Source organism: Littorina saxatilis, linkage group LG2, assembly GCF_037325665.1.
Source record: "Littorina saxatilis isolate snail1 linkage group LG2, US_GU_Lsax_2.0, whole genome shotgun sequence".
Lineage (NCBI taxonomy): Eukaryota > Metazoa > Mollusca > Gastropoda > Littorinimorpha > Littorinidae > Littorina > Littorina saxatilis.
The window spans coordinates 64,331,046-64,352,383 of NC_090246.1; the positions used below are offsets into that span (position 1 = coordinate 64,331,046).

Below are 21,338 nucleotides of genomic sequence, written 5' to 3' on the forward strand. Positions count from 1 at the left end.
TACAGCTTTTTGATTTGTTCCACTTTCAAGGGGCCGGGGGCGCAACTTCAAACAATCACTCGGAGAATTAATTTGAGGGTGCTATCTACAACCTGCTAGCTCTCAAAGCCAATAAGGCAAGAATATATCTTGGGAACAGTCTCAGTAGAGAAAAATTAAAATTCCCAGGGACAAGCTGCTGTTCCTGCCAGTAGACATAATTATACAGTCTCATATAATTTTTAACTGTGTTCGTTTTGTACCAATGGTTTCCATAGGTTTTACATATCCATTTCCATATCCATAGAATATCTTATTTATACCCTCTTGATTATATGGGGGATATTGCAGCTAAAGAACCTGCTGCAAGAATCAACCCCAACTTATAATCAACCCCCAGACACTCTTTTTCTTCTTCTTCTTCTTCGTTCTTGGGCTTAGACTCCCACGTTCTCTCATGTTTTTAGCACGAGTGGGTTTTTACCTGTATGACTATTTTTACCCCGCCATTCAGGCAACATAAAGCCCTTTGCTACTTACCATTGACTGAAGACAAATCGTCTGCAAATTGATCAACTGATTAGTGTTACATATATGACCATAACAGAATTACCTAAACATTTCCACACAGTATTTTTGATCAGACTCTTTATTTGTCTAAATTTACAGTTTCAACCATTCGAGCAAGCAATTCCTGTGTCTCTTTGATTCTATAAATGATTTAAGGACACATCCACAACATATTTGCATTGGACTATTGTTGAGGAAAATGTGTGTTTGGATCAAGTCTGAACTTACTGTTTCAGTTTATGTTTTGTTCGCTGAAATATATCTTATATATATTATATATATTAAACCATCACAATGATACGCGTCTGATAAAAAAGCAAAGCGAATCATTTCAGACTGCAGATTATCACTCATGGACTCTCAATTTTTGTGTGTGTTTACCCAAAAATCAATGTGTTCAGCAAGGCAGCATAAGGAACATGTAGGGCAGGATTGGTATACTTCAGCGAAGGTTTCAGCTGTTCTGCCATCAGTTCTCCATGGCTGCACTCTCCATGGTCAGGTTGCACACCTCTTGAGCAAATCTGGGCAAATATTCACATTTATTATCATTGAACTATCATGATTCACACGACTTAGTATTATTTTTTTAATGTGTACCTATTTTTACATGTATCTGTTTAGTGAGATGGTGGGCAAATGTATAATTTGTATGTGTAGTCTTTAACAAAAATGTCATGGAATAAACCTAATATTTGTTTGCCTGGTTGTCTCTGTGTGTGTCTGCATTGTGTTTGTAAAATCAGTTTCTATGGCAATGCGTTAAATACATTTAATTCACTTACTTAAATAAATAATTCTTTTATTACCTGAACCAACGCCCCCAAAAAGGTCATCTGATGATTTGTGCCAGTCTGCTATACATGTTAGTTGGTATGCTTTTTTGTTTTGTTTTTTGGGTGTCATGCAAGAGACACTCAGTATTATTCTGTTAGCAGCCTTGTAAAAGTGATCCTAAAAATGTTCTCTAGCCCTGTTCCCCACCAGACTGTGGTCTCATAGCGCTGCATTGGACACAACATTTCGAACACAAGCACGCGATTAACAACCAAACAGACCTACCAGCACCAAATGTTTATTCATCAAATTCAATCCATCATAAAACGTAAACGTTCAAAGCTTACAACCGCCCAAAATAATAAGTGTACAATAAAAAGTAAAATACCAAGAAGCAAGTATTAAACAGGAGGGGTGGGATTACGACTTTAATTCTGCACAGAACCAGTCTTGCTGCAGTGTTGCATGACTGGCACTAGTACAGAACATGATTATGTCTGGTCCGTGCACAGGCGCACGCATGGTTACAGTTGAGGCACTGTTGAACATTAGTTTTCAACTTTTGACATTCCTGCCAGACTTCATCTGTCTTTTATTGTTGTTCATAGAGTTTTGAAAATATACAGCTGAATCTAACAAATATGTGAGTCGTATTTCAAATACCCATTTATGATTAGCTGGCGTACAATAATGGACTTATCGTTGTAAATTCATGTACATGTTCTTTGATTTGGAAAATAAAGATTACTTCACATGGATTGGTGAAACAACTCAGAAGGGCCCAACTGTATGAGTTACGACTGACCTTTTTTTAACAATGTCGCTCGCATCCTTCCAGATATCACTGGTGTGCTGGACAGTTGAAAACTCATTTTCCTGAAGAATAAATCGGAGCACAAAGTACCGATCGATCAACCAAAGAAGCTAAGCTAACCACAACAACCCTAAGACACTCACAAACACGCGTGCACACACACACACACACACACACACACACACACACACACACACACACACACACAGATTTGCAAACACTATTTTGCTTCTTTGTTGGAGTGGGGCTACAAAAACAAATTTATACATTTTAGTTGAACATTGTCGCATAAACTCCATACTGACTATCCCCTTACCCGCCAAAGTACTGCCAATCGAACTTTGGACCATGTATTCCACTCATTTATCTAATTTGTGGTGAACAAATGTATTTTGACTTAGGTAAGCGCTTCGTCGCAAAATCTTCTTTTTTTTCATTCAAGGGACGTAATCTAGCGCAGCGTGTTCGAATAAATCGAATTTTTTGGGTCGAATTTATTCCAAATCCGCTTGACATATATGAACTTGACATTCGATCTTTTCTACCTCAAATCATTGTGCCCCTTGAAATTGTCAGGGAAGCAGTACGTGAGTCTAGAGTTAATTTTGTCAGAAGCCTGGCTGACGTCCAACAGTTGTCATCTTCGAAAGCAAGCAATCCAGATCGGAATTTAAAATGAAAAAATCTAAACAAGTGTATCAACAGGAGGACAATTGTTTGTGGCTTGAAGATTTTGAAAATGCTGATTAGATCTAATACCAAAAGCATGAGACTTATAGGCTAAAGAAATATCTCCTATATAGTACCCGAAGGAGCACGATGAATAGATACCCCCCAAAATACAGAAGAGGTAGATCTAGTGAGTGTTGGGATACAACTTGGCTTTAAAATACCGAACAGATCAACAATGCAACAACTTGACCTGGCTGGGTGGCATTGGGAGAAGAGAAGGGTAAGCTTATGTTAGTCATTATGGAACATCGTATTTTACCTACCAGTTGAATACTTCTGGTTGCATTTTCACTCAATACAATAATCAAGTTCAGGTTCGATCTCTTCAAACATGACATCAGGGGCCATGCCGATGAAAGAAACTGAAGCGCCGATGAACGTCAATTTCATTTTTGTAATACTGATGCCATAGAAAATACTCGATGATCTGTCGCGCACGCAAACACACACAGGAAATAAAAGAAATAACCTTGCCGGCAAAGCATGAACTAACCTTATTCCACTGAAGGCAATAAAAGCAGAAAAATTGGTTTCACTTTTTAATTTACCAGTTCCTTTTGGAGTTCAAGTACTGAACCAATCGCTTGTCTTGTTACGTTCTTGATCAGATCGATTGGCATAGCAACCAGTATCGAGATGCGCAGTAGCGATACTCTTGAAATTCGAGTCCGACCAATGAAATTACAGAGTATCGATACTCAAAGTCTCGATACTCGCAGTATCGAGGGAAGACCAATGAAATGAACGAGTCTCGATACTCGGAGTATCGAGACTTTGAGTATCGAGACTTTGAGTATCGATACTCAGTCTCGATACTGTGGGCCTTTTGGCGCACCAGGGTGCTGTTCACACTCGAGATCAGAATTTAACCAATCGTTTTGTAGACACTCGATACTGAACTAGGGCGGCATGGCAACCATACTCGATACCACGGATTGGTTCATTTCCATACTCGATACTCGCAGTATCGAGGGAAGACCAATGAAATGAACGAGTCTCGATACTCGGAGTATCGAGACTTTAAGTCTCGATACTCCCAGTATCGAGACTCAGTCTCGATACTGTGGGCCTTTTGGCGTTCCATACATGTATACATGTACATTGCTTATTCTGTCACCCTCGTAAAATAAATTTCAATTCAATTCAATTCAATTCTCACACACACACACACACACACACACAACTGACTCTGTGGCGGCTCAGTTTGGCGGAGTCAACTGCCAGGAGTGCAGACGACATTAATTTGCAAACACATGTGATCTGCCCATCAAGGGAGACTACTCTCAACGTTGCCAGCTAGATGATTCTTCGTGGGGGAGAGATCGAGTGTGTCATGCAGTGAGGCAGAATTTACGAAGGTATGATTATGAATTAGAATTCGATTCAAACAGATCGTCATTAACTGTCTGTTGTGACTACTTCCATGGCTTTCTACCCCAAGCGATGCAATATGTGTAGCTCTTTGTTAGTCGTTGTTGTGACGGCTTTTTTGCACCCTCTTGCTGTTGTTGTGCAGGCCGGAACACTTCGTAAGTTTGTAATGTACGCAGTTACTGAGTCCAACATTTACCATGATGATAGTCTCTGGTCTGACTGGGCATTTGTTTGTTACCTGTGTATTGAATATGGATCCGGTTACACTGCACTGAACAAATAAAGCGTTAGTACAACTTTGAAGTTAACATGGATCCAGGATAATTCGATGGCAAAAGCTATAATTATATATACACACTCCGATTGGTCTCTATACACTCCGGCAATGAAAAGCTCTGTTAAAACTCTAAGCCAATAACATACCGGTAATCTTGAACTTAATTTTAGCGTGTTAAATTCATAGCTCATAATTCAGAGGCATTTATAAGTCTCCAAATTTGTAGAACCTGCACTTGTAATCATAACAAGTCATTTTAGATCCCTTTGAAGTTACGGAATGAACTCCTATGAACTGTACGAATGCATTTCGTTTACATGGGTCAAAGAAGGAAATATCCTTATGAGCGGACAAGGGAGACAACTCTTTCGTGTAAATGATGTCCCATGGTTGACAACGTACGCCATTTTCAGTGCATTTTTGTCGATTGAACAACCAAATTAATTAATTATGCTAAAGTTTGGAGCTCAATCTGTCAATTAATTTCACAACAAATGTTCTTTGGCTTGCTTACATGGACTTGTATCAAAAATAAGTAAAGAATGTCACTGGATTCTGAGCTATGAATTTAACACGCTAATGTTCAAGATTACCGAAATACCCCCTTACAAGTCGTTAGGAAGTAGCCAATGAAAAATCAATCTGAATATTGACTTCCGCTATCTCTTCTTCAGAGTGTATACTGGGCTGGCAATAATGTACGCTCACAGGGTATACAACCATTTCTAGGTTGAAACACACTCCAAATGTAATCCAAACTCCGACAATAAACTGCTGTGTAGCATCAGTTTTGTGTGTGTTTGTTTTTGTTGGTCCCAAGCGTACTTTGATACTATGAATCGAAAGTGCACTGCGTTCCTTCGCAAGATGTCCGCGTCGTATGAAACTCCGAGTGTTGATGCGGTTTTCAAGTCTTTTATGCATACTCTGAGAATGTAATCAATGTTATAGCAACGGCCGTGCAGCATCAGTTTGTTTTGTTTTTTATACTCTTATAATCAAATGCTATGGGTTCCTATCGCAAACTGGCGTCGAATGGCAAAGTTCGCTACGCGACCGGAAGTTATAATGTTGGAGTGTATACAGTGGTCAAGTCTAGTATACATTCGGGGTGCGTATAGCCAGTGTGTAATTCGATCAGAAGGGCTGGAAATCATCATATATCCGAAAGTGTTGTGTGTGCATGTCATGTGTGTGTAAATTCTTTTGCGGAATTTGAACATTGAAATGTGATGGGATGTCAGTGTGGAGTGCATGCATGCAGTTCATACATATTGGTATCCTTAGCGAAGGATGACATATTATTCAAGTTTTGTCAACATCCACCGCAGCATCATCGTATTTTACTGAAGCAAAATAGTTTTAACCAAGGAATATTGTTTGGAGCTTTCCCGCGGCTTTTTTTGCTTTCAACATTTTCTTCGGAATAATTTGTCAAATTTTGTTCACAGAAAAACCAATGCTCCAACACAGAAGAGCTATATATGGAGCGTGGTCATTCGATCGCCTTGACTAGTGCAATTAACTTTATTAAGGCGGCTGAGCCGGCAAGCACGCAATTTTTGAACTATTTTCAATACTGTCTGTCAATGATGACCCTTTTTATGGGTCTCTTTGTTGAGTCATTTGGGCAGCATACAACTGCTTGATCAACTGCCATTATTGCGACTTCAAACTGTGATTACTTTTGGCAGCAAAGTAAAATCTGTTGGCGCTCGGGGTATAATTTTGAACGAGTCGATCTATTGATCTGTAGAGGGGGAACGTACCTGCTTCAATTTTGCAATGAGCAAGTAAAATACTCCACGTAAAAAAAATTTCAACTTTTTGCTCAGTAAAAACAACAGTTCTGTTTTACTGGAGCATTTTTCATTTCAGTTTTTCCGCGGAAGAACTCTTGCTTCGGAAAAAAACCGATGCTTCGGCGGATTATGTCAAATTCAGTCATCAGGGGTGGGACTTTTCCGCGAATCCGCGGATTTCCACGGACACAACTTACGAATTCCGCTGGAGTAATCTATTTTTCCGTGTCCAATTTCATCACAGTATCTATAACTTGTTGACTGAATGATATGCAGAAAAGTGAAGATGGAACAGAACACTGGAGGCTTTAGAGTTAAATTGTGCTGTCTGAAAACTCCTGATAACTAATAGTCATGTTGAGCTTCAATGCATTGGGGCGTCACTTGGATCATACTATTGCCAGTATTGGATTATGGATACCTGGTTCATTACGTAAATATGCACCATTGCAATATTACCATTGTTGTGTGAAAGTGTTTTTTATGTGTTTTTTTTGGGGGAGTGGGGGGGGGGATGAGGAGAATGTCTTTTTTACCTGATCCATACGAGTTGAATTTTAGTCTCAAAATGCACCAGATTGCACAGATTTTAATGTACTATTTAACAAAAATCGGGGGAGCATGCCCCCGAACCCCCCTAGAATAAAGGGATACTTTCCTCTTTTTTCATCACAAGGGAGTCCCACCCCTGGTCATTCCACGTCATTCCTTGTTTTTCCGATGTATTTTTGTTTATCCGTGGAATAACCCAATATTATCAATATCCGCTAGGGATACGGATCATGTTTAATGTTGTGTTGGCTTTGCCATGCATATATATATATATACGACTAGTGTCTGTGTGTCTGTGTATCTGTCTGTGTATCTGTCTGTGCGCGATGCACGGCCAAAGTTCTCGATGGATCTGCTTCAAATTTGGTGGGCATATTCAGGTTGACCCGGTACAGGACACAACCTGGTCGATATTTCAACACGTGCTCTCAGCGCGCAGCGCGGAACCGATTTTGGTTCCACCTCAGCTATTTTGGTTCCACCTCAGCTACCCGGGCCCCCATACCGACACACCATAGCCGCTACACCACATCACAACGCCAAAGTTCTCGGTGGATCTTTTTCAAATTTGGACACCGTATTCAGCTACACCCCGGACACAATATCATCGATCAGATATTTCAACACGTGCTCTCAGCGCGCAGCGCTGAACTCATTTTCGTTTTTGTGTTCATTTCACCATTATAAGTAACTCTTCCTTATCTTCTCCAGTGTTTGGCGTTTATCTCCCTTCCTTCGTGTGGCTTTCCCGTTCAGTTCTAAGTTACTATTACTATTTTTAGAATGTCACTGCGCTGTCCACTGCGCTGTCCACAACGCTTCCCTTGCACCCGTAAGTTGTTCTTACTGTCAAAGTGAAAAGGTCGAATCAATTTATAGCCACGCGAAAAATACACTCTCACCTATCTCTATATATTTATAGATACAGATATGCATATATATATACGGCTTCTCTGTGTGTGTGTGTGTTTGTGTGTGTGTGTGGGCAAAAACCTATGTATTATAGAGTTCTGTTTGTGATGGGGTCTAGCGGCTTTTGTCTGTCTGTATGTTCTGGCATGTGAGAAGCCACAGCAGATAATATAGGGCTAAGAAATAAGCTCTAAAATTCTCAATCCCGTTTGACAGGACTTCGCCTTTCAAAGGTGATTGTGGTGAACCGCCACGCTGTCTGTCTCTGTCGCGCCGTTCACCCCAAATTCCCGTTTCTGAGAGTTACTATTTTTAGAATGTCACTGCGCTGTCCAGAACGCTTCCCTTGCACCCGTAAGTTGTTCTTACTGTCAAAGTGAAAAGGTCGAATCAATTTATAGCCACGCGAAAAATACACTCTCACCTATCTCTATATATTTATAGATATAGATATACATATATATATATACGGCTTCTCTGTGTGTGTGTTTGTGTGTGTGTGTGTGGGCAAAAACCTGTGGATTGTAGAGTTCTGTTTGTGATGGGGTCTAGCGGCTTTTGTCTGTCTGTATGTTCTGGCATTTGAGAAGCCACAACAGATAATATAGGGCTAAGAAATAAGCTCTAAAATTCTCAATCCCGTTTGACAGGACTTCGCCTGCAGAGGTGATTGTGATGAACCGCCACGCTGTCTGTCTCTGTCTCGCGATTCACCCCGGCGAAGCCGGGTATTCCTCTAGTATATATATATATACTGAAAGGCATAAATTCTGCAAATAGTGCATTGAACGATTTTGCTCTCAAACGAAAATCAGATTGAACCTGTAATTTGTAGTTGACATCTTGAGTGTTGGAGCAAATGTTTCACGCTGTCAGCGTGCGCTTTGCAGTATTGCTGATCCAGCCACAGCTCACTGTGCTAATAAAGACAATGGGCTGAACGAGAGACAATAACGTAAACAAGTCGCGTAAGGCGAAAATACAATATTTAGTCAAGTAGCTGTCGAACTCACAGAATGAAACTGAACGCAATGCAACGCAGCAAGACCGTATACTCGTAGTCCACCGCTCACGGCATAGGCAGTGAAATTGACAAGAAGAGCGGGGTAGTAGTTGCGCTAAGAAGGATAGCACGCTTTTCTGTACCTCTCTTTGTTTTAACTTTCTGAGCGTGTTTTAATCCAAACATATCATATTTATATGTTTTTGGAATCAGGAACCGACAAGGAATAAGATGAAAGTGTTTTTAAATTGATTTCGACAATTTAATTTTGATAATAATTTTTATATATTTAATTTTCAGAGCTTGTTTTTAATCCGAATATAACATATTTATATGTTTTTGGAATCAGCAAATGATGGAGAATAAGATAAACGTAAATTTGAATCGTTTTATAAATGTTTATTTTTTTTTACAATTTTCCGATTTTTAATGACCAAAGTCATTAATTAATTTTTAAGCCTCCAAGCTGAAATGCAATACCGAACCCCGGGCTTCGTCGAAGATTACTTGACCAAAATTTCAACCAATTTGGTTGAAAAATGAGGGCGTGACAGTGCCGCCTCAACTTTCACGAAAAGCCGGATATGACGTCATCAAAGACATTTATCAAAAAAAGGAAAAAAACGTTCGGGGATTTCATACCCAGGAACTCTCATGTCAAATTTCATAAAGATCGGTCCAGTAGTTTAGTCTGAATCGCTCTACACACACACACACACACACACGCACGCACATACACCATACCCTCGTTTCGATTCCCCCTCGATGTTAAAATATTTAGTCAAAACTTGACTAAATATAAAAAGATAGTGTATGGCCCTATAAAATGCAACTGGCTGTTTGGCTGTATCAGATTCAGATATCACAATCATGCCACGACTTGATGAAGGAGAGAGACAGCAAGCGATTGGGATGCTTAAAGCTGGCCAAAGCATTGAACGTGATGAACAGTGAACGTTTTCCGAAATCATTGCGCTTGGACTCAGTCACTTTTTTTGAAAAATTGTCATTTCATGATGTTCTATTCAAAATCAATTAAGCGAAGGTTTATAAACACTAAAATGGCCAATAAATAAAATATTCAAACATTGAAAACATTCACCACTGAGTTGATTTTTTTTGATTTTTTAAAGTTCCGTTTGCGGAATTTATGCCTCTCGGTGTATACATTTATGCAGACGGGCTGCGTCTAATATTCCACCCAAGCATTTCTTGTCGGTACGTGCACTTCTTTTATGTGTTATGTATACCAGTATACAGGGAATGCACCCGGGTGTGTAATTCCTGGTAGATAAGAGATCACACTCAATCTTGTACCCCACTAGACTTCCGTAAAAATGCTGAAACATGGGCATAGAATTGTGAAAAATAGAGGCTTTTTTAAATTGCAAAAAATGACAGGAACTCTAATTCTATAACATTCCATCAACGAATAGCCAATGATGTCATCCTTGAAAGAATGAAAAGCATTTGGGGATTGGGAGTGATTTGGTGAACGGAGCAATCAGCATGCTATAACTGATATCAGTAATATTCCTTTAAGACCTAAATCTATGCAACATTTTTATCTTTTTGGCACTGAGAGCTCATATGATCTTGGGGTGTCTATATGAACACAAATATTTGTATCCTCATGTGGATTTCAATTTGATTCAGACTTATCAGATGGAATTCATTTGAATTCTTACTTTAACAGCTGGAAATCATTTAAATTCATACATTGATAGCATCTTGAAAATATTGTTTGAGGGTATTTGCATTAATTTTATAAGAGAGAAAAGCTAGGCAAGCATATTATGCACAGTTGCTGTATGCATGACACCCTGGGGCACAGCCATGAAATGTCCATAAAAAAAGAAGTAAAAAAATATGATACTATTTTTTTTTAAAGGCGTATCCAAATGGCGTACCCAGTCTCTTTGTGTTGTTTATCTCCTGCCTGACCCAGTTGCCTCCCCTGTCTATTGCTATTCCCTGTGTGTGTGTGTGTGTGTGTGTGTGTGTGTGTGTGTGTGTGTGTGTGTGTGTGTGTGTGTGTGTGTTAGTTACATTGGGTTTACCCTCAAATATTGCCCTTTGTGCTAAGCAACCCCTAACTTGAAATGGTGAGAAGAATCAGCAGAGTAACCTCTACCCTGACCAGTGCCTAATGAGTGACTTCATCATATCTGGTTGGTTTAGTTCACTGTAATTTATTGTTGTAAACCGGTCGGAGAAGTGTGTTTATTGTCTTAGACTTTAAACAGAGTACATGTACTTATTTCTAACCTATTCTGTCCCAGACTTAGGTGGTACGTTGGATCCTGTAGCTTTCCCCTTTTAACTGGTATTTGGATTCTTATTTATCAGTTGTGTAATCATTGTGTATTAAGTCTTTATTCGGTGTTTAACAAACACAAGGCCTAGTGCATGGATAACGAGCCTTCTCATTGGGTAGAAAGCACTACCTCCCGTTGGCTTAGACCGGGTAGCCTCCAGATTGGTTTATCGCCACTGGGATCTGTCGTTAAAATAGGTGATCTTTGTGCTTTATAAATTCGCAAACGCAAACTTTATGTTAGCTTTAGCTTTGTGGTTTCCGAGACAAAGACGTACGTGTGGTTTGGTGTTCCGAGACTAAATTCCTCTTTTCTAATCAAGACTGTGCTCATTGAGGAGAAACTGTAAGTAATTGAATGCTTTATTCATTCCTTATGCTTTATTTTTATGCTTTATTTGATGTATGATGTTTGCGTTTGTACATTTTGCCTTCGGTTTTGTCTCAGGACGCGACGTCTGATTTGCGCGTCACTGAGTTGATGACACTATTTTAGATCTATCCGAGAGACGTGTTTATCAGTTACTAGTTTCTTTCATGATTTGGCGCTGAAAATTGAGCGTTAATAACTGTTAATATTTGTTTAAGAATTGTTTTAGAGTCTTGTGAAGTAAAGACTCGTAAGATTATCAAGTAAGACAGACTCGTTCTTTTGTTTCGCTGAGAAAAGCCTGTCTCACAATATTTGATGTCGAGCAGACCTATTTTAGATTTCCTTTTTACAAGTTTTATAACTATGAGTATGAAGTCCGGTAAAGTAAGTCGAACCTTTCTCAGATTTTGACCTGTGTCACCGGTGTAATTTTAGAGCGCCGCCCCCCCCCCCCCCCCCCCCCCCCCCCCCCCCCTTTATCCTTTGTTCAGTGTGCCCCTTTTTCAGCCAGTTCAGTGGGCTTTGTTGGTGAAAACACATATAATGCATAACTTGTACACAGGTACATGGCTTACCTCCCCTGCTCATTTGTTTGTTTACATTTCCCAGTTGAGAATGTGTTCTTCAATCAACAACCATGATCAATAACTTTAACATGTGACGTTTACTACCTGTTTAGACCTTTAGCAAGCTGTATGTTGGTTGTTATTCAGACTAAATGTGTTTGTCTGACTCTCTCTCTCTCTCCCCCTGTCTTCTGTCTGGCTTTGTGTCAGCCACAGTCATGTTATGCAGGGTTTAGCCTGGGAGAAAAAAGCAATGTCCCCCTCAACCAAATTCCCATAGGACATAGTCGAAGGCCAGAGGCCTGTACGCGTTTTTGACCTAAGATGCAAAATGGTGCAATATGATGCCATTCTGAGAATTAGCCGCTATATCGTGTTATCTCTGTATGTGAGTCACTGAGTGTGTGTATAATTAGATGTAAAGTGTTCATTTGGTGGCGCAGTGGTACGTAATCTCAATGCGCCCTTTGACGCACTGAAGGGAATAGTGATGGGATATTTTCAGATTTAATGCGCCGCAGGGCGCACTAGTAAATGAAACCCTGGTTATGTAACGTTACCCTACTGGTTTATGTATACTGCTATATAAATCCCACTTTCCACCCGACCTTACCACAGAATGAAGACACTACTTGAACTTATGTTGTACAGTAGTGAAATATTACACTCCCTGTGAGGTCAGATAAAAGGGTAAGAAAGGGGAAAGACTGACATGAATTAAAATCTATAAATCATTACTCGTAATACTGTATCCCCCCCCCAGAAAAAGAAAACTTGATTTGAGGTGGCTGTTGGTCTGCAAGGCAACTGTCTCATCTCATTTGAGTGCATGTATTTCGCTCATACAAATGTGAAGTGATTGTAATGTTGAGCAGAATAGGCGATCATGACAAATTAATAGGTAGTTTATTTTCAATCTCACATGCTGGGCTGTAACAGTAACGGTAAGTTACCACATCTTTCTTGGTTACCTTACATCCTCATCGCCTTGGGCATAAGAACAATCAATGCGAGCAAAAGAAGAACCGTTTTAATCAACAGGCTAATTTTGATATGTCTATATTGGATGTATTGATTTCTGTGTGTAAATTGTGGGTGTTTGATTTAATGGGGCAGGTGTTGGGACATTTTGCCACACATGCTGTGCAAGCAACAGATGTTTGTATTGAATGCAGCAACAGGGATTGGCATAACTTGCGAAGACGTCTCAGCCACATTTCTGTTGCATTCTGCGTTTGTCGAGTTGATTATTGTGTGTAAAAAAAAAATTGAGCGACTAGCTGTGCAAAACTGGGAGCCTCGCAGCAACTGATGGGTAAAGATAATGTTTTGTGTGTTCATTCATTCTCATTTTTCTTTCTTTCTTATTTGTCTTCTACTTATATTTGGTAGCTATGCTGGTATCGTATAGCCACATTATTAGTGTTGGATGTCTGCAATTAAAACAATCAGAGTGGTGTATGTGTATGCTAAACCTGACCAAGGTTATTAGGACTCGGGAGACACAAAAAGAGTTACAACAAGTCGCGTAAGGCGAAATTACAACATTTAGTCAAGCTGTCGAACTAACAGAATGAAACTGAACTCACTGCATTTTTACAGCAAGAGCGTATACTCGTAGCATCGTCAGTCCACCGCTCGATGCAAAGGCAGTGAAACTGACAAGAAGAGCGGGGTAGTAGTTGCACTGATCGAGAAGGATAGCACGCTTTTCTTTATCTCTATTCTTTTTAACTTTCTGAGTGTGTTTTTAATCCAAACATATCACATCTATATGTTTTTGGAATCAGGAACCCACAAGGATTACGATAAAATTGTTTTTAAATCGATTTTGGAAATTTTATTTTAATAATAATTTTTATATTTTTAATTTTTAGAGCTTGTTTTTAATCCGAATAAAACATATTTATATGTTTTTGGAATCAGAAAATGATGAAGAATAAGATGAACGTAAATTTGGATCGTTTTAAAAACAAATGATTGTTTTTACAATTTTCAGATTTTTAATGACCAAAGTCATTAATTAATTTTTAAGCCACCAAGCTGAAATGCAATACCGAAGTCTGGCCTTCGTCGAAGATTGCTGGGCCAAAGTTTCAATCAATTTGATTGAAAAATGAGGGTGTGACAGTGCCGCCTCAACTTTTACAAAAAGCCGGATATGACGTCATCAAAAGTATTTATCGAAAAAAAACGAAAAAAACGTCCGGGGATATCATTCCCAGGAAATCTCATGTCAAATTTCATAAAGATCGGTCCAGTAGTTTGGTCTGAATCGCTCTACACACACACACGCACAGACAGACAGACACACACACATACACCACGACCCTCGTTTCGATTCCCCCTCGATGTTAAAATATTTAGTCAAAACTTGACTAAATATAAAAACAGGAGCAGAGTGATAAGATAGGAATACAGAGACATATTTCTTGGGACTTGACCCTTGCGGGTAGGTGGACTGAAAGTAGTGTGTGAACAGAACAGAATTAATTCTGTCTGTTTACAACCGCATGAAAGCAGGAAAGATATCGTTGTTAGATTGAATTACAATAACATTAACATGCTTCCATTTGAAACTTCGAGGTCTTCATCGTGGATTGACGCCCTCCCTCCGTCGGGCTTCAATGATAGCTTTGGTCGGGCGTCAATCCACGATGACGACCTCGAAGTTTCAAATGGAAGCATGTTAATGTGTAATTGCTTCTAACATGTAATATCCAAACTAAAAGGAGAGTTTTCAGTGTAATCTGCTTTCCTTTATGAATCCAATAAGTATATGACATCATGTCAATTTTACATTGAACTAATTATTTTCTTGTTTTTCAGATAAAGACCTTTCTCTCCCTGAAAGACTGAAGAAAATGATGACAGCAGTGAGTGAGACGTAAGTCCTAAATGCTTGTGTTCTTTGTGTGTGTGAGTATATATGTGTGAGTGAGAGTGAGAGAGAGTAATAGCTGTTAGAGTCATGCAGTCTCAAAGTCAAACATGGTATTCTTTTTCTCAAAATCAATGTAACAGATTGTGTCACCCTTGATTAATTTTGTGCAAATTGAGCCGATATTATTACCGTTTCATAGCGGGTCGGGGTGTTAAACAATCTTACTTCGTTTGTTTTTATTTTAAGGGTTGTTGTCATATGTTGTTTGGTTGAACCACACTTTTCCATCCATTGTTTAATTGTATATTTATATATATATATATATGGACAATAAATTATCTTGTGTCTTATGTCTTCAGTGTCAGCTAGTGTTTGTGTGTGTTTCTCAGTCAGTCAGTGTCAGTGAAGCTTAATACATATTTCTTAGTCTGACATGGTTATGATTCAACCTGGTTTTCTGTGATTTGCAGGGAAAAGGAGAACCCCTCTCTGTGGGGGATGGGGGTGGTGGGCGTGGCCATTGTGGTGCGATTCCTCCACTCCCTGGCCCAGAAAGAAATGTCCATGATGGTGATGGGCGCTCACCCAGAGCTCACGCCCGCTATCCTCACAATCATCTTGGCCTGCGTACAGGTGGTCGCTGCTTTGAGCATTTTCAGAGTCGGTGGCCTAGACTTTTCGGCTTCTCCCACTAACCGTGAGGCAGCCATCGTCGGTGTGCTGTCCTATGTGGGTGGCATGTACCTCAACAATTACCTGCTGTGGACTGAAGACTCAGCAGGTGTGGCCTGCTACGCTGTCATGGAGCCTGTGCTGTGCATGCTGCTGCTTTTTGTAGCAGCACGAATTCCGACGGAGTCGCAGAAAGCTTGCTCCGTGGTGTGCTTCTGCCTGGGTGCTCTCATGCTTACGGCCTCGTTCAGCATCTTTGGGGGTGTCAACTCCCTGCTTTGCGTCCTGGGTGCGCTGTGTTTCCTGGTGCGGAACTTGGTGACCAAGCATCTCTACGACAGTAGCGTCACCTTCACCCCTCGCAGCCAGAACATAATAATGATTGTCGTTGCCGTGGGAACTATCTCTATGGTTCTCGTGGCTGAGATACTGGCATCGGACCTGCTCGTGGCTTCGCTGATGGTGGTTGTTGCCGGAGTCCTGTCGGTAACTCTGCTGTACCTGATGTTCATGCTGCTGTCCATGTACGACACCCTGACTGTGGCGGTTTTCATGATGTGGTCTCAAGTTCTTGAGAACGTGGTGTTTGTGGCTGATTCGACTCGCCCTGGTTTCGTCTCTGTGTGCCTGGGAGCGATCCTCTTTGCTGCAGGTCATTACTTCTACTTCAAGGATGGCTTGGAGTCGGGCACTGTTCATCTCAACATCAAGCAAGGTCAGTTTGTTAACAGCTGAACATAGGTCGGTCCCACAGTGGGACCCGAGCTCTGTTGATGTGTGTGTGTTGGGTGTGTTTGTATGTGCCAGTGCTTGCTTGTGTGTGTGTGTGTGCATCTGTGTGTGTGTGTGCATGCATGCGTGTGTGTGTGTGTGTGGTCTGTATAGAGCACAATATGGTAAATTCTGGTCCATGACCCTGTCATAGGGCTGTAAATTGTTCACAAACAGTGTCCATTTGGGAACAAAGTTTGATATTATACTCACACTCATTTGCTAATCCAGAGATATTAACCTTCTGACATGGGTGGCGCATATCTGATTTACAAATTTTAGCAAGAACACTGGCTAAACGCTTGATGTTTTTTTTTTGTGCAGTGGGGGTGAATGAGCTGTTTACACGACTGCAGTTCATCTTGTACACCGGATGCATAGTCGGTCTTACTGCCGGTCTTCTGCATCCTTTCATCAGTGAACGTGATATCAGTGTTCTCAGTTACGTTGGACTTGATCGCATTGCCAGGAAACTGTTGAACGTTCCTACTCCTCATGAGCACTAAGTCTAGACTTGCCGTTGAACAACATTCCTCAGCGTTTCATGTTCTTCATGTGAACATTATTTTGTGTAAATATATTGCAGATTTGCATTTTGTGCAAATGTAAGGGGGTTTTGTGCTGTGTAGTTGTTAAAGGGATTAATGTATACAGTATTGTAGAGTGCCTATGAGTTGGACTTTGATTGATAATGAAGTGACATTTTCATTTGAGTAACGGTGTGTTACTGACCTGACATCTGAAAGCATGTACACTGCTACTCCAGATTGTAATATGCATCACTAATGTATTGGATTTTGTGGGATTTTTTTCTGGACTATTAAACTGTGGCCACAAGATTATTTATTTTGTGTGCGGGAGACACTAATTGCTGCCAACAATTAATTTGTAGCATTCTTTTCTGTGAGATGATTTCTGTGTGCGTGAAAGCCTAATGATTGCAAATATTGTTTGTGTTATTTTGTTCAATTTTTATTTTTATTTTTGGGTATTGGATGTCTGTTTAAAGGCACAGTAAGCCTCCCGTAAACCATCACAGAAACGGTCAGGCTTTTACACACAGTACAAACACCCTTTCATTTAAACACTCAGCGATTGAGAACATCCTAGGTGCCCTCCGTAAAGAGCGAACAATTTTCAAAGAATTTATTTTTGCGTGGTTTATCTTACCCCTGAGCCATCGTGAACCTGTGTGATCCAGTTTCCCTTTTTCACAATGTAGTCGTCAGTTAGTCATTTGAATGCGACTCGATGTGAGCTTATCTACAATAGCACGTTTTTATGCACGAAACAAACGGCTGTGGTTCACAAGAACTCTAGCGATGGCTTTTGACTGTTGAGAGGAACGGCGATATATATGCATAAACCGTCGTCTGCTACGACCCTTGCGTGACCCTGCTTCCGGGCTTTTCTTTTTTCAAACTTTCACAACTTCGAATTGTACTGATCTTGTCTTGATGAAAAAAGAATTCTTTTGTAAGAATGTTTGTGTAACAAGCTGTCAATTTATTATTTAGATTTTAAAAGTTAGGTCTAGCGCAAAAACGCACCACGGTCCAAAAACATTCTGATAATCATCGATCAGTTTACATCGATAGAATGAGACCCGAAGGGAAGTAACTCATTTTTGACCTGAGTTCAGGATGGGCCCAAAAAGTGTTCGAGACAATCTGCAAAATTAATTCTTTAAAAATTGCTCGCTCTTTACGTAGGGCACCTAGGATGTTCCCGTTTGGTGAGCGTTCAAATGGAAGGGTGTTTGTACTGTGTGTAAAAGCCTGACAGTATCTGTGATGGTTTACGGGAGGCTTACTGTCCGGGCGTGATTTCCGGTATTGAATATTCATAACAGCCGTCCAGCACCAAAACGAGGCGCCATTGTTGTAGAGGAACAAGTCCACGAAAATAAATTCTTTGAAAATTTCTCACGCTCGACAGAAAGCAGCCAGGATGTTACCGTTCGGTGAGCGTTCAAGTGGAAGTATGCTTGTACTATATGTAGACGCTCGGGGAGCTCTGTGATGGTTTACGGGAGGCTTACTGTGCCTTTAAAATGACATGCAGTGTTAATTATAATAGTACCAAACCTTGGTGAAAAGATCTGTGTGTGCTACTTTTGACAGAACACAAATCAGCGTGCTCAACATGATGTCTGTCTTTTGGACTTCATGTGATAATTGATAGCTAGGACAGGCATGGAGTGGCCATCAGTTAGTGTTCACGCAGCATTTTTGTAAGATCAGTCATGTGAATCCATATGATGAGTGATTTTTATTTTTTTTATTATTTTTTATTTCTTTAATTTACTTTTATGGTCTCCCATAAATTAATTTATGTTACTCCCTGGTTTGTGTCAGAAATTACTACATTTAAGGGTTTGTTCACGAATTGCCTCCTCTGTCTACTCCACCAGGAATTATACCGCCTTCCACACTCATGCTATAATGAACAAACGCATTCGTGATGGTATTGTCGCCGAGTGATTTCACTCAGCGACTGCATTATTGAAAGGCACCATCTTGATGTATATCATCAGTCAAATAATATACATTTAACACATCAATTTTTTTATACATATTTCAACAAAGAAATTTTCATCAATTTGCACCAAAATTAATGTAAGGGCATGGGCTGACTAGATAGATGGACACATGTACCCTGTTTTATCACACCCGCCCTTAACACACAAACAATGGCTGTCTTTCCACTTGTGAGTGAAATCACTCAGCGACAATACCATCACCAATGTGTTTGCGTTTGTTCATAGCATGAGTGTGGTAATTTACTTATTTTTTATTTGCTTTGCAAGATATTTAACGGTTGCCTTAATGTGCACAAGAAAAATTGTCATGTTTGTTTTGATTAGGGCATGTTTGATGATTATTTCATTCATTTTTCTTCTGTTGTGGGAATTCCCTTTCACAATCAATTTTGTTTAGCACAATAATATATGCACTGGAACGAGCTGACAATCCAAACTTATCGTTATTAAGTTTCTACTTCAACTTATCAAAGTTTAAAGAACGATCACCGTTTCTCAGCATATTTTTAACATGCAACATAACGCAGCTGCAAACCCCCCGCGGGTTAGGGGGAAGAATTTACCCGGTGACTAACGGATTCTGTTTCTCTTTTTACCCTTGTTAAGTGTTTCTTGTATAGAATATAGTCAATTTTTGTAAAGATTTTAGTCAAGCAGTATGTAAGAAATGTTAAGTCCTTTGTACTGGAAACTTGCATTCTCCCAGTAAGGTAATACATTGTACTACGTTGCAAGCCCCTGGAGCAAATTTTTGAGTCACTTGAGAAAAAGTGACTCTATGTAATCGGTCAGTGTTAGTCTGTCCGGCCGGCCGTCCGGCCGGCCGTCCGTAGACACCACCTTAACGTTGGACTTTTCTCGGAAACTATCAAAGCGATCGGGCTCATATTTTGTTTAGTCGTGACCTCCAATGACCTCTACACTTTCACGATGGTTTCGTTGACCTTTGACCTTTTTCAAGGTCACAGGTCAGCGTCAAAGGAAAAATTAGACATTTTATATCTTTGACAAAGTTCATCGGATGTGATTGAAACTTTGTAGGATTATTCTTTACATCAAAGTATTTACATCTGTAGCCTTTTACGAACGTTATCAGAAAAACAAGGGAGATAACTAGCCTTTTCTGTTCGGCAACACACAACTTAACGTTGGGCTTTTCTCGGAAACTATAAAAGTGACCGGGCTCAAATTTTATGTGAACGTGACTCATTGTGTTGTGAATAGCAATTTCTTCCTGTCCATCTGATGCCTCATATAATATTCAGAACTGCGAAAGTGACTCGATCGAGCGTTTGCTCTTCTTGTTGATTAGTGCTTTTGTGAACAAGAAACAATTGACAAGTGGCTCTATCCCATCTCCCCCCTTTCCCCGTCGCGATATAACCTTCGTGGTTGAAAACAACGTTAAACACCAAATAAAGAAAGAAAGAAAGAACGCAGCTGCAAGCAAGTGTTTCTCTTTTTTCCCCCCCTTTTTTTAAGACACCTGTCAGAATATTATTTTGAGCAGTTAAGTGTGGTAATTTGCAGTTGTACCAACCTAAATGCAATAGATTTGTGAGGGATGAATCAATCAGGCTGGTCAACTACTAGACACACTATAACCTCTTTGAACGTTTTTCAAAGAACTTTAAAGATTTGAAGAAGTTGTGATCATGTTGAATGCATTATCAATGGACAGTTTGAAAGATCTGAATTTGTTCAGTATACCTGTATAATAGATAAGTTTATTGGGGCAAATGTATATGTGGATAACTGTATAAAATGTATATATGGATAACTGTATAAAATGGTTTTTTCACATTATAGAAATAATATTTACTGTTGCTGTGGTCTAGCTTCTACAATATATAACTCCACCCAGATTGACCATAATTAAACACAGCATGCTTAATACCCCATTCCACCTCATTACACACAAGAATTCCAATTTAACAAAGAACAAGTATCTGATCTTTGGGTGTCATGTACTTTTGTACAAATGTTTATTTTAAAAGTAACAATTTGTCTGTTTAAGTCTATTTTTATGTTTTAATATACATTTTGTGTTGTACAGGAGGGAATAAACTGGATTATTTTTACATGCTGATTAATTGTCACAAAAAGAGGGAGAGATGGATGGATGGATGTTACAGAGAGATCGAGAGTGAAAGAGAGAGAGACTTATGTTGTAGTGGATGGATGGATGGATGTTACAGAGAGATCGAGAGTGAAAGAGAGAGAGACTTATGTTCTAGTGGATGGATGGATGGATGTTACAGAGAGATCGAGAGTGAAAGAGAGAGAGACTTATGTTCTAGTGGATGGATGTTACAGAGAGATCGAGAGTGAAAGAGAGAGAGACTTATGTTCTAGTGGATGGATGGATGGATGTTACAGAGAGATCGAGAGTGAAAGAGAGAGAGACTTATGTTCTAGTGG

The 21,338-nt window shown here is 39.8% G+C and overlaps 1 protein-coding gene and 1 long non-coding RNA gene across 3 annotated transcripts; one reads left to right on the forward strand and one right to left on the reverse strand.

Moving 5' to 3' along the window:
• Positions 1 to 464: 464 nt before the first annotated feature.
• LOC138959529 (uncharacterized) lies at positions 465 to 3,631 on the reverse strand. The gene is made up of 2 exons (XR_011453736.1): positions 3,366 to 3,631; positions 465 to 2,202 (listed from the first exon to the last, which is right to left on the reverse strand). It is a non-coding gene; the product is annotated as an uncharacterized lncRNA (long non-coding RNA).
• A 524-nt stretch (positions 3,632 to 4,155) lies between these two features.
• On the forward strand, positions 4,156 to 20,998 carry LOC138959530 (uncharacterized). Of its 2 annotated transcripts, none has more exons than XM_070331051.1 (4): positions 4,156 to 4,230; positions 14,878 to 14,935; positions 15,403 to 16,319; positions 16,700 to 20,998. In XM_070331051.1, exons 2-4 carry the CDS (start codon positions 14,913 to 14,915, stop codon positions 16,879 to 16,881), a joined length of 1,122 nt encoding a protein of 373 aa, XP_070187152.1. In that variant the 5' UTR covers positions 4,156 to 4,230; positions 14,878 to 14,912; the 3' UTR covers positions 16,882 to 20,998. The 2 variants fall into 2 exon arrangements, with proteins under 2 accessions (XP_070187152.1, XP_070187151.1); XM_070331050.1 differs by lacking the exon at positions 4,156 to 4,230 and adding an exon at positions 13,171 to 13,363.
• Positions 20,999 to 21,338: the final 340 nt, after the last annotated feature.

Coding starts and splice junctions, on each gene's coding strand:
- LOC138959530 (XM_070331050.1), top strand. Junction 14,936..15,402: donor ATGACAGCAGTGAGTGAGAC/GTAAGTCCTAAA, acceptor TGTGATTTGCAG/GGAAAAGGAGAACCCCTCTC. Junction 16,320..16,699: donor TCATCTCAACATCAAGCAAG/GTCAGTTTGTTA, acceptor TTTTTTGTGCAG/TGGGGGTGAATGAGCTGTTT.